The 12,695-nt window shown below is 47.8% G+C and overlaps 1 protein-coding gene across 6 annotated transcripts in view; it reads left to right on the plus strand.

Moving 5' to 3' along the window:
• The first annotated feature begins 1,665 nt into the window (after window positions 1-1,665).
• The window catches only part of L3MBTL3 (L3MBTL histone methyl-lysine binding protein 3), an 87,462-nt gene continuing 76,432 nt past the window's right edge, over window positions 1,666-12,695 (plus strand). For 2 of the 6 annotated variants that reach the window (XM_082756441.1, XM_082756442.1), the window contains exons 1-2: window positions 1,666-2,091; window positions 12,196-12,307. In XM_082756441.1, coding sequence (XP_082612567.1) covers window positions 1,820-2,091; window positions 12,196-12,307 — 384 coding nt within the window. In that variant the 5' untranslated portion in view covers window positions 1,666-1,819. Of the gene's footprint in view, window positions 2,092-3,818; window positions 3,941-9,602; window positions 10,127-10,284; window positions 10,827-12,195; window positions 12,308-12,695 lie in introns of those variants that run through there. The other 4 variants (XM_082756444.1, XM_082756445.1, XM_082756443.1 and 1 more) reach the window with 4 other exon arrangements.

The raw sequence follows: 12,695 nt of genomic DNA on the forward strand, positions 1-12,695 counted from the left end.
ACATTAGGAAATGATTTTCAGAAAAGCATTGAATGACTTCATTTACAGTTTATTCTTTGTTTCTAACCCATAAATTTCCTCAACTGTGAGTTCACTGTAGGGAAATAGAAATTTTCTCATCTTTTTTTTTTTTTTTTTTTTTTTTTTTTTTCCTGGGTCCATGTTTTAGAAGAGTTTAAATGTATGTTATCACTAATTATTACAATTAGGTTAATACTGTTTTCTGTAATTAGTTTCTAATGAACATATGTTCATTGATGAAATCCGCAGCCTATATGCGATGCCATTTGAGCTGAATGGGCAAGAGAAATGTTAATCATAAAATAACTATTATTTATTGCACTTAGGCACCAATCCTGCAAGCACTTAGTCACGAGCTCCATTTTACTGCTGTGAAAAAAATAAACTTAGATAAATAGGAACTCTCAGGATAGTATGCTGCAAGTCTAAGTAATGTCATGTTTAAATTATTTGAGCATGGACATAGCTTAAGGAATGAGAGTGGTCAGATTTGATTCTTAAATATTTTAGCACAAGTTCTTAAGTAAATACTTTGGTGAATGGAAGCTGGGATTAGGAAGTCCTCGTGTCAGAGAAGGAGCACCTCTGTCCTGCCCCCAGTGTGAGGCTGCCCCAGTCATCGGCGTGCTACTGTAACACAGCCTGTACCCAAAATGGCAAAAAGGTTTCATTTAATTGGGTGTAAACCACTTTTTGTTACTCTGACTTCGTAGGTGAGCATTTTCGTCATGTATTTATTTCTGATGATCCTGAATCCTAACACTTATTCCTGGTAATTTATTGTTACTACTCCCGATCTAGTAATTTGAGCCACAGCTGTCCCTGTAATTGTAGAAGGAAGCGTGTGTAAAATCAAGGGAAAGTCTGGACGTTGATAATTACTGGGATTAACAGAAGTTATATTGAGACACAAGAGCCGTTTTAAAAAAGATATAATAACTCACCAAACTATTAAAAATGTAAAATTCACTTTGCACTTCTTGCCTTCAGGATAGAGCCATCTCACAGAGGTATTCTGTGGTGTGATATATATATATATATATATATGATTGGTATAATTAGGATTGTATTCCGTGTTGGTTTAGTCTTTGCCTGAAAGTGTGTATGTATGTATATATATGTATATATATATTTCAAGTATCATGCATACAACAGATTGCAATCCTTCTTCCTCCCTCTTCCCCAGCCTAGTTAGGCCTCGTGTAGGTCTATTTTGTTCAATGCTCTTTTGCATAACAGACCTCCTTCTAGGTGAAGGAAGTCCGCCCTAGCCGGTGCCATACAATAAGACGGGCCTCCAGCTTTCGGTGTTTTCCGAACAATGCCAAGTGACAGAAAATAGCCGCCGGAGACCGCTTTGCTCTGGGACCACAGGGGAACGCACCGGTGGCGAGGACGTAGGCAGGTGGCACGCTTGGCAGCACTTTTCTTTGGTAAAGCGGCGAGGCTGGGAATGGGACGAGGCCCAGGGTGAGGGGGTCCCTGCCCGCCGGGGGACCGCGGGGAAAGTTGCGGAGCTCCGCTCGCCCCCGGCCAGCGCCGGGCTCCCCGCCGCCCACCCGGCACGGCACGGCACGGCACGGCACGGCACGCCCCGCACCGGGGCGGCGCGGCTGGCATCGGAAGGCTTGGGGAGGGGGGGGGGAGCCGCCAACAAAATAATAAGGATAATTAATAAGAAAAAGAAGGAAAAAAAAAAAAAAAAGCGCAGCGCATCCCCGCCGAAAGGGCCCGAAATAGCGCCAGGCGGCCGCGCGAAGCCTCCTTATTATTCCCCCGGCGTCGGCGCTCGGGGGAGATGCCGCACCTCCGGCGGAGCCCCTTCTCGGGGCCGGGCTTTGGGGCCGGCTTTGGGGCCGGGGGCCGCCGCCGCCCGCCTCGCCGGGTGCCCCGCGCTGCCGCCGCGCCGGAGCCGCGGCCGCGGGAGGAAGAGCGAGCGGCGGCGGCGGCAGTTTCCCCTTTCCCCAGCCCTGGCTCGGCGGGCGCATGCTCACTTGTGCCCGCAGCCCTGGACCATATTTGTCAGGACTGCTCGAGAGCCGGAGAAAGAGAGAGAGAGAATTTGGGGGGGTAAGGAGCGGCGGGTTCCGAGCCGGTCCGCCAGCCGCGCAGGGAGCGGCGCTGGCGGAGGCCGGTGATGGGTTTTGGTTTCGGCCCTAGGTGAGGATGAAAGTTGGAGAGAGCGCGAGAGATAAAGGGAGAGGCGCACCTCCTCTCCCTCCCTTACGAAACGGAGCCGGGGAAGGGGAGGGGGCTTCTCCCCCAGCACCTCGAGCGGCAGGGATGGAAGTTAATGCCGGGGAAAGTGGGCAAGTGGCTCCCAAGTGGCTGGGGAGCGGCCGGGGCGCCGGGTGTCTCCCGAAATAATAAGTGTGTGAGTGTGAAAGAGGAACAAAAGAAAGAGAGAGGTGCCTCGCATTTCTTTTTCCCTTCCCAAACACACGAAGGGAGTACACGGGGATATATATGCTCGCGTTTATATGCACACACAGGCACGCACGCACGTATGTGGATGTGCATATCTATGTATATGGGGGAGGGAGCCGCTGAAATGCGTCGGGGACGGGGGGGGGAGGCTTTTTTTGGGGGGAGGGGGCTCCGAAGGGAGGGGGAAGGGAAGGGGAGAGACATTTTGCAGACTTGCCCCACCAATGAGCTTGTCAGTTGGCTCCATTTAATGCCACTTACGGGGCACCGCCGTGCCGCGGGGAACAATGTGATGCGGGTGCAGCCGCCGGGCTCGGGAAAAGGGGGGCGGGGGGGTCGGGAAAAAAGGGGGGGGGGAGCTGCGGCTTGCGGGGGTGCTCGGGGAGGGCGGGAGGAGGAAGGGGGGGGCCCTGCGCTCCGCGCCCCCCCGGGCCCGGCTCTTTGTTCACACGCACGGGAGGACGGGGCGAAGCGCGGGCGCCGGGGGGGGGGGGGGGCAACGCGCGGCCGGGAGGGGTATGAGAAAGCCCCGTTTTTTTCGGTCGGAGGCGGCAGGCGGCGGCGGCTGCCGGGAGATACCGGTTGAATGTGCCGTGGGTCCGTCCCCCCCCCCTGCGCGAAGGCCTGCTCAGCGCGCAGCGGAGAGAGTTTGTATTTTCCGTCGCTCCTCCGCACTTTGTCTGGTCGTGCGCGAGAGGTATTTAAAATATAATCATCTCCCAATTTCCGCCATTTTGGGGAAAGTTTGCACACACATGCACATAGCGAAAAAAAAAAAAAAAAAAAAAAAAGAAAAGCTCGTAGCGATTTAAAAAAAAAAAAAAAAAAAAGTCTTTTGCTTGAGTGCTCAGTTCCTGCCTCCGTGCGGTGTGTGCGCCTCGCTGGCTGCGGCAGGCACGGCGGGCGGCCGGGGGACGGCGACGACCCCTGCCCGCTGCGGGCTGGGGGCTGCGGGGGGGTCCCCGCCTGTCACCGCCGCTGGCTGCTCGGGGGGGTCCCCGCCGGTTGGCCCCGAGCTGCCGGGGGTGTGCGGCGCTGCCCGCACCCGGGGGGGGCCCGAAGGGCCGGGGGGCGGCGGCGGGGGCTGCTGGCCAAGTTGCGTGCCGGGGTCCGGCTGGGGAAGGGAGGGGGGGGGCGCCGCAACCGGCCGCCTCTCGTCTCCCCTCCTGGTTTGTGCAGCCGGTGCACGTAACAACAGGATATCGGCACACTTGTTTCTCGCTAACGTGTGTGTGCGAGGCGCTGTTTTCGCGGCGGGGGGAGGGGGAAAAAGATTTTGGGGCGGGGGGTGGGGGGGAGGCGCTCCCGCGGAGCGGCCGCCCGGGGCGCGGGGCCAGGGCGAGGCCGGCGGGGCGGCAGCGGCCGGGGAGGGGGGCGAGGCTGTGGCGACCCCGCTCCCACCCCCATTTCTCCCGCCCCCCCCGGCTCCGGGCCGGAGCGTGCGAGCGGCGGAGCGTGAGAGAAAAAGTTGCGGCGGAGGCTGGGGCTGCGGGTACGCGGGGCCGAGCGGGGCGGGCGGGGGGCAGCCCCCCGAGGGGGCGAAGCTCCCCTTCCCCTCCTTCCCTTCCTTTCCCTTCCCCTCCTTCCCTTCTCTTCCCCTCTTTGCCTTCCCTTCCCTCCCTCCCGCGGGAAGGGGTGACTTCTCCGCCGAGGGATGCCCGGAGATTGGCTGCCAGCGGCCGAGGAGCAAATCCCCGCAACCCCTTAGAAAAAGAGAGCTCGCCCCCCTCCTCCTCCTCCTTCTCTTCCTCCTCTTCCTCCTCCTCCTCCTCCTCGCTGGGGGAGGGGAGGAGAGGAGGGAGGAGAAGGTGAAGTCTTTTTTCCCTTCCACTCGGAGACAGCCTCCCTTTCCCGGATCCCCGTCTCGGGGTGGGGTAGGGGGGGAGAAAAGGACCCGGTAAACAAGCGGAGTCCCTCTCCAGTTGTGCAACTTCCTCAGGAACGCCCGGCACCCGGTTCCTCTCCCACCCCCGCCGCCGCCCCCGGCCCTGCGCTGCGTTGCGGTGCGGCGGGGGGGGGTCAGGCTGCCCCCGCTCGGTTTCATTGCGGGGGGGGGGGGGAGGAAGGAGGAGAGAAATTTGGGAGAGGAGCGGAGCGACGCGAGAAGCGCTCCCCGTGCCCGCCGCCCCCGGCGCTGCCCGCCTGCGGGGTGCGGAGCGGTGCGGAGCGGAGCGGCCGCTTTTGTCTCCGCGCTCCGGGGCGAGACGCGGCCCTGAGATTTTTTTTTTTTTTTTTTTTTTTTTTTCCTCCAGAAAGTTTCAAGTGCAGCAAAAACACGCCGCAAAAACTGGCCAAGGAGGGACCTCTGGCGGTAGGCCCCGGGCAGCCGGGCCGGGCCGCGCCGTTCCGGGTGCGCTCCGCTGCCGCCGGCTCCGGGTGAGCGGCTCCGGAGCGGCTCCAGATCCGGATCCGGATCCGGCCGGCGGCTCTCGGCGCCGTTTTGCCGCTTGCCCCTCTCGGGCGCGGGGCTGAGCCCGCATTGGAAACGCTCCCCAGCCAGCAGGCCCCTGATCGGGCAGTGAGGGTTATAATGTGTGTTATTTTGTAATTACCCGAGCCGAATTAGGCGGGCTGCAGGGTGAAATGTGACAAGAGTTGCATTTTCAGTTTGCCTCCTGTTTGGTTCCTTCTTTCCCCGGTGCGGTGGAGTGGCATCAGGCGAAGCAGTTTTGCTTTTTGTTTCTACTTGTGAAGCGAGGCTTTGTAGGGAGTCCCAAAAGTCAGGTGGAAAGCGTAAATGAAACTCGAGAGATGCAAACTCCACTTTACGTTGTTTTAGGAAATTGTCTGCGTTGGGACTCATCACAGAATTTTCGTGCTGCAAATTTAAAGCCTCCTCAGGCGAGCGGTTCTTTTTACCAAGGAAGTTATCTCATTCCCAGCAGTTCAGATGATTAACATCTGTAAGGGAGAAACTCGGGGAAACTAGCGGTGGAAGGCAGTAAAGCACTCTGTTTAGGTCCTGGTGGTGCCGGGTAGTCGTCTTTTCCCAGCGTGACTTCAGCGGCTTTTGGCTTTGGTCTGGTTGGTCTTCTAATGAACGTGGCGTGCTAATGACGGTGGCTGAAGCAGCCGTCTTATTGGATGGGTTTTTGTTGTCAACTGGGCAATTGTAGCGAACTTTGTTTTTATTTGTTGTTAAGGATGTTTCATATTAATTCAGTTTCATGATTTTTTTTCTAGATTGTTGCTTTTAAAAGTTACAGCTTTCAAGAAAATGATAGCACAATGAATTCTTTTCCTTTGACTTGTTCAGTTCTGTTGTGCATCACTTGGGCTGACGTTTGTGGGTTATTCCATTTACTCTTCATCTTTTTTCATACTGCTAGGATTATCAAATGTAAGTGATGGGTGTGAGGAACCAGTGATTACGTGACACAAGATTTATCAAGGAAAGTGATAGCGTGTATGTAGGTATAGCTTATTGTTGCATCGGTAGTAGAACTGCTCAGCACAGTGGGAAATACAAGCTTTATGAATTGTAGATAAAGGAAGGAGATAAGGAGATGCAGTAACCAGTATTTAGGAGCTAGAAGAAGGTGCATTAATCGTTTAGGGACTGCAGACCTTGTGGAAGCTGGAAAGAGAAGGCAGAAGCATAGGAGGAGGGCACGAGTCAGAGAAAAGAAGTGTGCAGAGGCAGAGTGAGTTAACTGGGCAGCTAACTTCTCTTGGTGACAATTTGAAATAGGTCAGGTGATATTCAGTGTCAGGGTTTGGTGCGTCACAGTTTTTGAGATGTCTGCACAGGGGAAGGAAGGAGGCATACGCAGGCAAAGGCAAAAGTGTTCTCTCACTTTCTGTGCCTGGTTCAGGGAATTAAGAGAAATTCACAAATGGGATTTCAGAGCTGTTGTGCTTCAAGCCTTAGGGTCCAAGTAGCTTACATCTCCATTCAGGATGGCGCAGACTGTAACAAGCAGAGGAGACACTTCTTCAGAGCAAGGTGTGGGTTCTCTGAATGAGTTGAATGCTGTGGGTGGTAAATTTCATTAGCTGCTGGGATAGTTTCAGCATTGGGTAAATACTAGTACTACAGTGCTCTGTGGGTATTTGAAAGTGATGCAGTAGCCAAAGCCTCTATGTAACAGTAAATGTTATGGAGTTTCTAGCTCCGGTACCTATGTTGGCAGAGACCAGGTTCAGGTGGAGGCATCAAAAACCTTACTTAGCACTGGGGCAGGCTCGCTTTTATCAGAGAGCACAGTTTGCAGTTTGTATTGAGTGTGGCCAAGTTTCTTCTGTGAGGAAACAGACATTAAGCCTACCTCCTGGGAAGCAAGACCAAACACACACAGTATCCCCGGAGAACCTGGCAGGCAGAAAAGTAGCAATAGGTAAAATAAGAGGAAATAATACTAAGGGGGCATCATCAACAGGAAATCTGATCTGATTTCTGTTACAAGTGCTAAGAAGGACAAAGAATTCTAAGATTAGGTCCCTCTGTGAATGCCATTCCCACCTATATAGCTCATCTTTAAGATAATTTGTTTGTAATAAACTTCATGAGCAACAGGCAAAATAGTGAAATTGACTTCAACAGCTCTTCAACACACAGAACAGAAGAATGGCAGAACTGGTGAAAACTAGTTTTTGAAAGCTACTTGAAAAATGAGATTTTGAAGAAAATGTGTAATCTGCAGATACTTCTTTTAATGAAACATTACAGGAATTAAAACCTTAAATAGATATTTAAAAAGCAGATATAAAAACATGGTGGATAGCCTCAAAGCATTTTACCATTTCCTGCTCTGTTCCTGTTGTGGTTGTTTTTCTTTAAGTAAAGAATCAGGTGCAAAAAGATGAAGGGTGAGAAAGAGATGAGTGTGTGGTGTACCCTGCTGGAGCAGATGATCGTGAGAAGGAAAGCTGGGCTCACCCCCTTACACTGAGTAGGAAGTACTGCTCTCTGCTCTGCACTGTAGCTACGCGTGATTGTTGGCTTTCCTTTGCTGTCACTGTTGTTGTGAAGCTAGCTTAAAACCAAGCCTGTCTAAAACAAAAGGGGAGCCTGTGCTGTGTGGGGTAGTTCTGTGTTTGCCTTGGGCAGGGTGATGATTCAGCCCTGGTCACTTTCCCACTCTTACATGCTAAAGCAGAAAACGATGTATCCACCTGTACCCTACTGCCAAAGGCTGGTTGGTGTGTTCACAGCTCTGGTACACAGCATTATCTCCTGCTGATCCTCCTGATTGCCCCTGTGTGCAGGAAAACCACATCCCTCCTGTGTCCCTTCAGCCTGTGGATGCTATGCTAAGCAGCTTTCTCCTTGGAGATGACCAAAATAATCAAATGTTGTGTTAGGACAAAAACACGGTGCCTCTGTTTCCACAAACATGCATCAGGACTGGTGTCCAGCTCTATGGGAACCTCGAAGGCAGAGGGGAGATTGCTGTGGTTATCAGGACATCACCTTTTCCCTCTTTGTCCCTTGGACCTCACCCTTCCCACTGATTGCTTCCACCTCCTCTGCCTCCTTGTCTCAGGTTTTACCTCTCCGAGCAAGAGCTGATAGTATGGGATGGGAGCAGACACCAGCCTCCTCTCCTGGAGCAAGGCTGTGCAGCTTTCCTGGCATAGTACTTGTAGAAGTCCTCAAAAGCAAAAATAAAAACACACAGGAATGCATAAAACAAATAGGCATACCAAAAAAGGACAGGTTATACCCATCTGGTGGTGCTGACTTTACTGTTGAAACCTCCTCTCTCTGCTGCCTGGTGACCTGTGTTGAATTGGGCCCAGGGGTCAGAAATCATGTATGGTGCTACCTTGTGCTTCTCAAAGGTGGCATCTGAGACTTTCAAAATGCGGGTAGGTGTCAGTTAATTTTTTAAGAACTAACTGAAAGAAAAAATCCTTCTATTATTACTTTTTGACGTACTCAGTACAAAACTCTATAATTACTTCAGAAACTACTTACAAGTTTAACTGGCATATCCTCGCCTATTTCTTTGGTTTAAATCTTTAAATAGAGAATCTTTCACCAGGTGAATCCATCTCATTTTTAGTGCTCTTAATCTCATTAAGTATCAGCTCTGTGAAGTACTCATTTATTGCTGAACCAATTGGTAAAAACAAAGTTTTTTCTAAAGGATGTGTCTAATCTTATTTCATATGCATGCTTAGTTTAATGAATTTACTGTGTATGTCTAAAACAACATTAGTGTTGAAATACTAAAATGCAGCACGCTCCTCTATAGATGTTGCAGCTTACAGCTGTGAAGACTGAAACACAGTTGCATTCCTAATAGTGGATTTTGGAGATGTTTTTGGAAGGTGACTGTTTCAAGTTCTTACTATGATGGCCTTACCTTCACGTCAGATGGCACTCAGTGACAGGCATCGGCACAGCACTGTAGTTGCTTGGCCCGTATTCATCCAGCATTTTTACTACTTTCTGGAAGTGTTGTAGTGACAGGAATGATAGCAAGTGAAATTATTATGGAAGGAGTTATACTGGTTCAAAGAGCTACATCAGAGCTTTAAAAATGAAAATGAGTAGATAAGACATTCAGCAGTTTTCTTTCTCCTGTGATTTAGATGTATATATTGCAATGATTTTGTCCTTTTTTTAGTCTCACATTGCTGTAATAATGTAATAGGTCTTTTTCTCCCTTCTTATTATCATTAGTAGAAGGATGTAGACTGATCTTTCATCTGTTCAAACTCAGGAAAGCTGGAAACAGATATTTTGTTAAATGTAATTCCTTTTGGTAAATTCATTTCTATCTGCATTGCCCTGTGACCTTTTCATCCCCAACAAGAACATTTCTGAAAGCTGCAGAAAAGGACCATTATGTGAAAGTACAAGTTGTACCTTTGATTTTAATTTTAAGAGGAAAACAATAATGAATACCTTATCAAACAATAGAATACATCCTTATTGCTGATTGTTACCTAAGGAAACTCTGTTAGGTGCAATTAATTTAAAACCTGTGTGTTCTCTTAAGATAAATATGCCCTGTACCTTTCTATTACCAAGAGTTTACTTTGACTTTTTCAAGCAGTTTACATCCTGCATCAGCAGGCTAGGCTGAAAGGCTTTTTCCCTGGGTCCTTTTTTTTTTTTTTTTTTCCAATTGATTCAATTACAAAGTGTGTCTGTAACGTGAGTGGCACCATCAGAGATGCCAGGACATGATGCAGCAGCTCACTGTTGCTCCTCTCTTCAGGACAGCCACTGCTGCAAGGAAACACTTCCCCACCAACTCCCAAGCCTCTTCCCATTTTTCATTATTCCTTCTGCAGAAACCTTTGGAACATATTTGCCATAACAAACCACAGAGGGGTTGAGTGCAGCATCCACTAAATAAGATGGTAATTTAGGATTACTTAGAAACTTCAGTTAATACAGAAAGCAGCTTTGTCTGTGCTTAGCCCACCTAGCTGCGGGTAGCTCATCACACCAGTGTGCCTGGAACAGTGTGCTTTATGTCTCCCTTCATGTATTTCTGGGTAGACTGAATTTTCAGCTATTTCTTAGCAGATTAGGTCTTGTGTTTTTGTGAGAATGCCTGTGTCCCTGCCACCATGCTGCCATTGAGTTTGGTGTCAGCCCGCTCGAGTTCCTCTGCTGCAGTGCTGAAGACTGGATTCCTGGTGGGCTTGAGCTCTACAACACCCCGTGCCTGGGCTCAGATAGAGGCTGCCCAGGTTGTGTTGCAGGAGCTGCCCTAAGGTAGAGTGGTGGGTTTTACTTGGGAGAGGTTTTTAAAGACAAGGTCTAGGGATTTAGGGAATATCTCCGTTTGCATTGAATTTGTGTGTGTTTATTGATCTATTTTGAAATGAACTTTTGCGCACTGACAATATGTTTTTTGGTATTTTCTCATACAGGAGTACTAAAATGAGGGATTGAAAAGGCACTTTAAATGATGTACTTCTTATTTCAAATGTGGCACGTGTCCTTTTGTCAGAGAGCCTTCTGTAGGCACAGAGAGCTGTTGACCCCATCTCTGAGCCCTGCCTGACATGTGGACCGAAGGGGAGCACAGACATTTTCACCATGGGTGGTGTTTCCTGACTGAGGTCCTGCTTCGGAGCAGTTGTGTGCTGGCCGTAGCGTAGCAAAAGTGCTGATGGTGTGAGGTGTTGCTCGGGGTGGTAAGGACTACACAGTCCTGCTGCACATGAGTAGGAAACTGAGGAGAAACACAAGGGAGATCATACCGCAGACACAATGCTGGAGTAGTACCTCTCTGTAGTGGTGGTGTTCCATTGACTGGTGAATTTTTTCTAATGAAGAAAAATGTAAATTTGAATATTTTTTCACACACTGGAATTAATTAGCTAAGCATTCTTCTCCTGAAACTTTCAGTCGAAAACTTCTGGAAGACCTGAGTTTACTTCTGCTTGGTTTGCATCTTCTTCTGTTATCTGTGAGTGAACAAATGTTATGCTCAGTTTTGTTTTGTTTTGTTTTGTTTTTTTTTTGTGGAAATTTCAGAATCTTAGAGAGTGTTAATAGACATTTGTGGAAACTTGATTTTGGGAGTGGGACCTAAGTTAAAAATTAAAACATCAAAAAACAAGGTCAAGCAACTGAGGAAACTTGTCTACCTATTTGAATTTCAAATACCAATCCTTGCAGGAAAAGCTTGCAGGCAGCCTGCAGACAGAGTATGAGGTTTAGGAAGTGTTTGTTAAAGAGTTTAGAGAGTATAAGTTTGAAAAGAGAGAAGCTTTTGCTGACAGTTCACAAACTGAAGGCAGAACTCATTTTGCAACAGATTGCTTCAGCTGCTAGGCACAGCACAGAAGTCCCTCAGAAAGAAAATGAATGAGTCAGATTTCACATCAAGAAAATATTAAATTAGGTGTCAGGACACAAATTTTGAGATCAGTGGGTTTCTAAGAAGCAGAAAGGAAGAATTTGGTGCTAGTCCCAAATGGCTGCTAAAACCATTTGCAATTCAGTGCAATTGATATCATCTTTGTGATAGTGAGAAGTGCTGGGCCAAAGGCAAGGGCCAGTGGTATGTGTAATGCAAGTGTTGCTTGTGCAGATTATTGGAGGTAAACTCTTACCACAGGATGGGGTGTCCAAGTCCACTCTTTCTGAAGATAAATATTTTCTCTTCTGTTTCTACTGTACCAAAGCAGAGGGATCTGGTAAAATAAGGACTTGCAAAGCCGAAATTTTCTCTCCTGCGTATGTACTTGTCTACGTCTAAATGAATTTTACAAATACAAATCAAATATTTGGTGAAACTGTATAGAGACAGGCAAGGAATATCTGGGTCTCCTGAGTCACACAATGAAAATGACAGACAGTTTCAAATTCATTTTGCAATTTTAATTTGAACTTGGGTAAATCTTTCCCATCAGCATGTTATGAGATATTCAGTAAAACCTTAATATCTTCTATATTTAATAAGTTCTTTAAATCAGTTCTTAATATATTTCTGTCTCATGTTCCCCAGAACAAATGTTTTTTTTTGGTGTACTTAACATGTGTTTTCCCCATGTCAATTTATTTGCAATTGGAAATTTCTCAGTTCTCTCCAGTTCTTGTTGCTAGCCTCCTAGTGTATAAAGCAGGGATTACATTTTATGATTTTCCAAAGATTTTCCCTTGTTTATTACTGTCATCACTTGTCCACATTGTCAGCGTACTGAGAAGTGTTTAATACTAATCCATGGAATGCTTTGAAGAAATGTCCAGTGAAATGATTATTCAACCATTTTTAGCATTTTCAGATTTTTTCTTCTTTTTTTTTTTTTTTCTTCTTGTTTTTTTTTTTTTAGTGCATGCATCATGAATGAATCTGCCGCTAGTGGAAATGGTCAAGAGTTTGATGTATTTAGTGCTATGGACTGGAAAGATGGCATAGGTACTTTGCCGGGAAGTGACTTAAAGGTAAGATTTGTAATTTTTAATAAGAAAGATACAAATTTTAAATGCCAGAGGAGTATATTTCACAAGCTGGTGTGTAGGTATCTCCTTTTATGAATAAAACATGAAACTGCAGCTCAGAGTTAAGAGACTGTATCCTGTTAGCTTTTAGCTCTGGAGTTTCTTGATTCAGTTTCTGGTGCTGGCAAAGACAACAGTCATCCCCGTAGGAAGGCATAAATTAGCACTGCCTCACTATACAGACAGAAGTAATCAAGTGCACAAGAAATCTCAAAATTTAAGTATGAAGATTCAGTCCACTTACATTGCTGTCTCACTAAGAATCCCTGTACTGTCACTGACTTTCACGGTCTCATATTCTTAGTTCTTTTTATTTCTAAAAATAGTTTTG

Source organism: Aythya marila, assembly GCF_965140915.1.
Source record: "Aythya marila genome assembly, chromosome: 3".
Lineage (NCBI taxonomy): Eukaryota > Metazoa > Chordata > Aves > Anseriformes > Anatidae > Aythya > Aythya marila.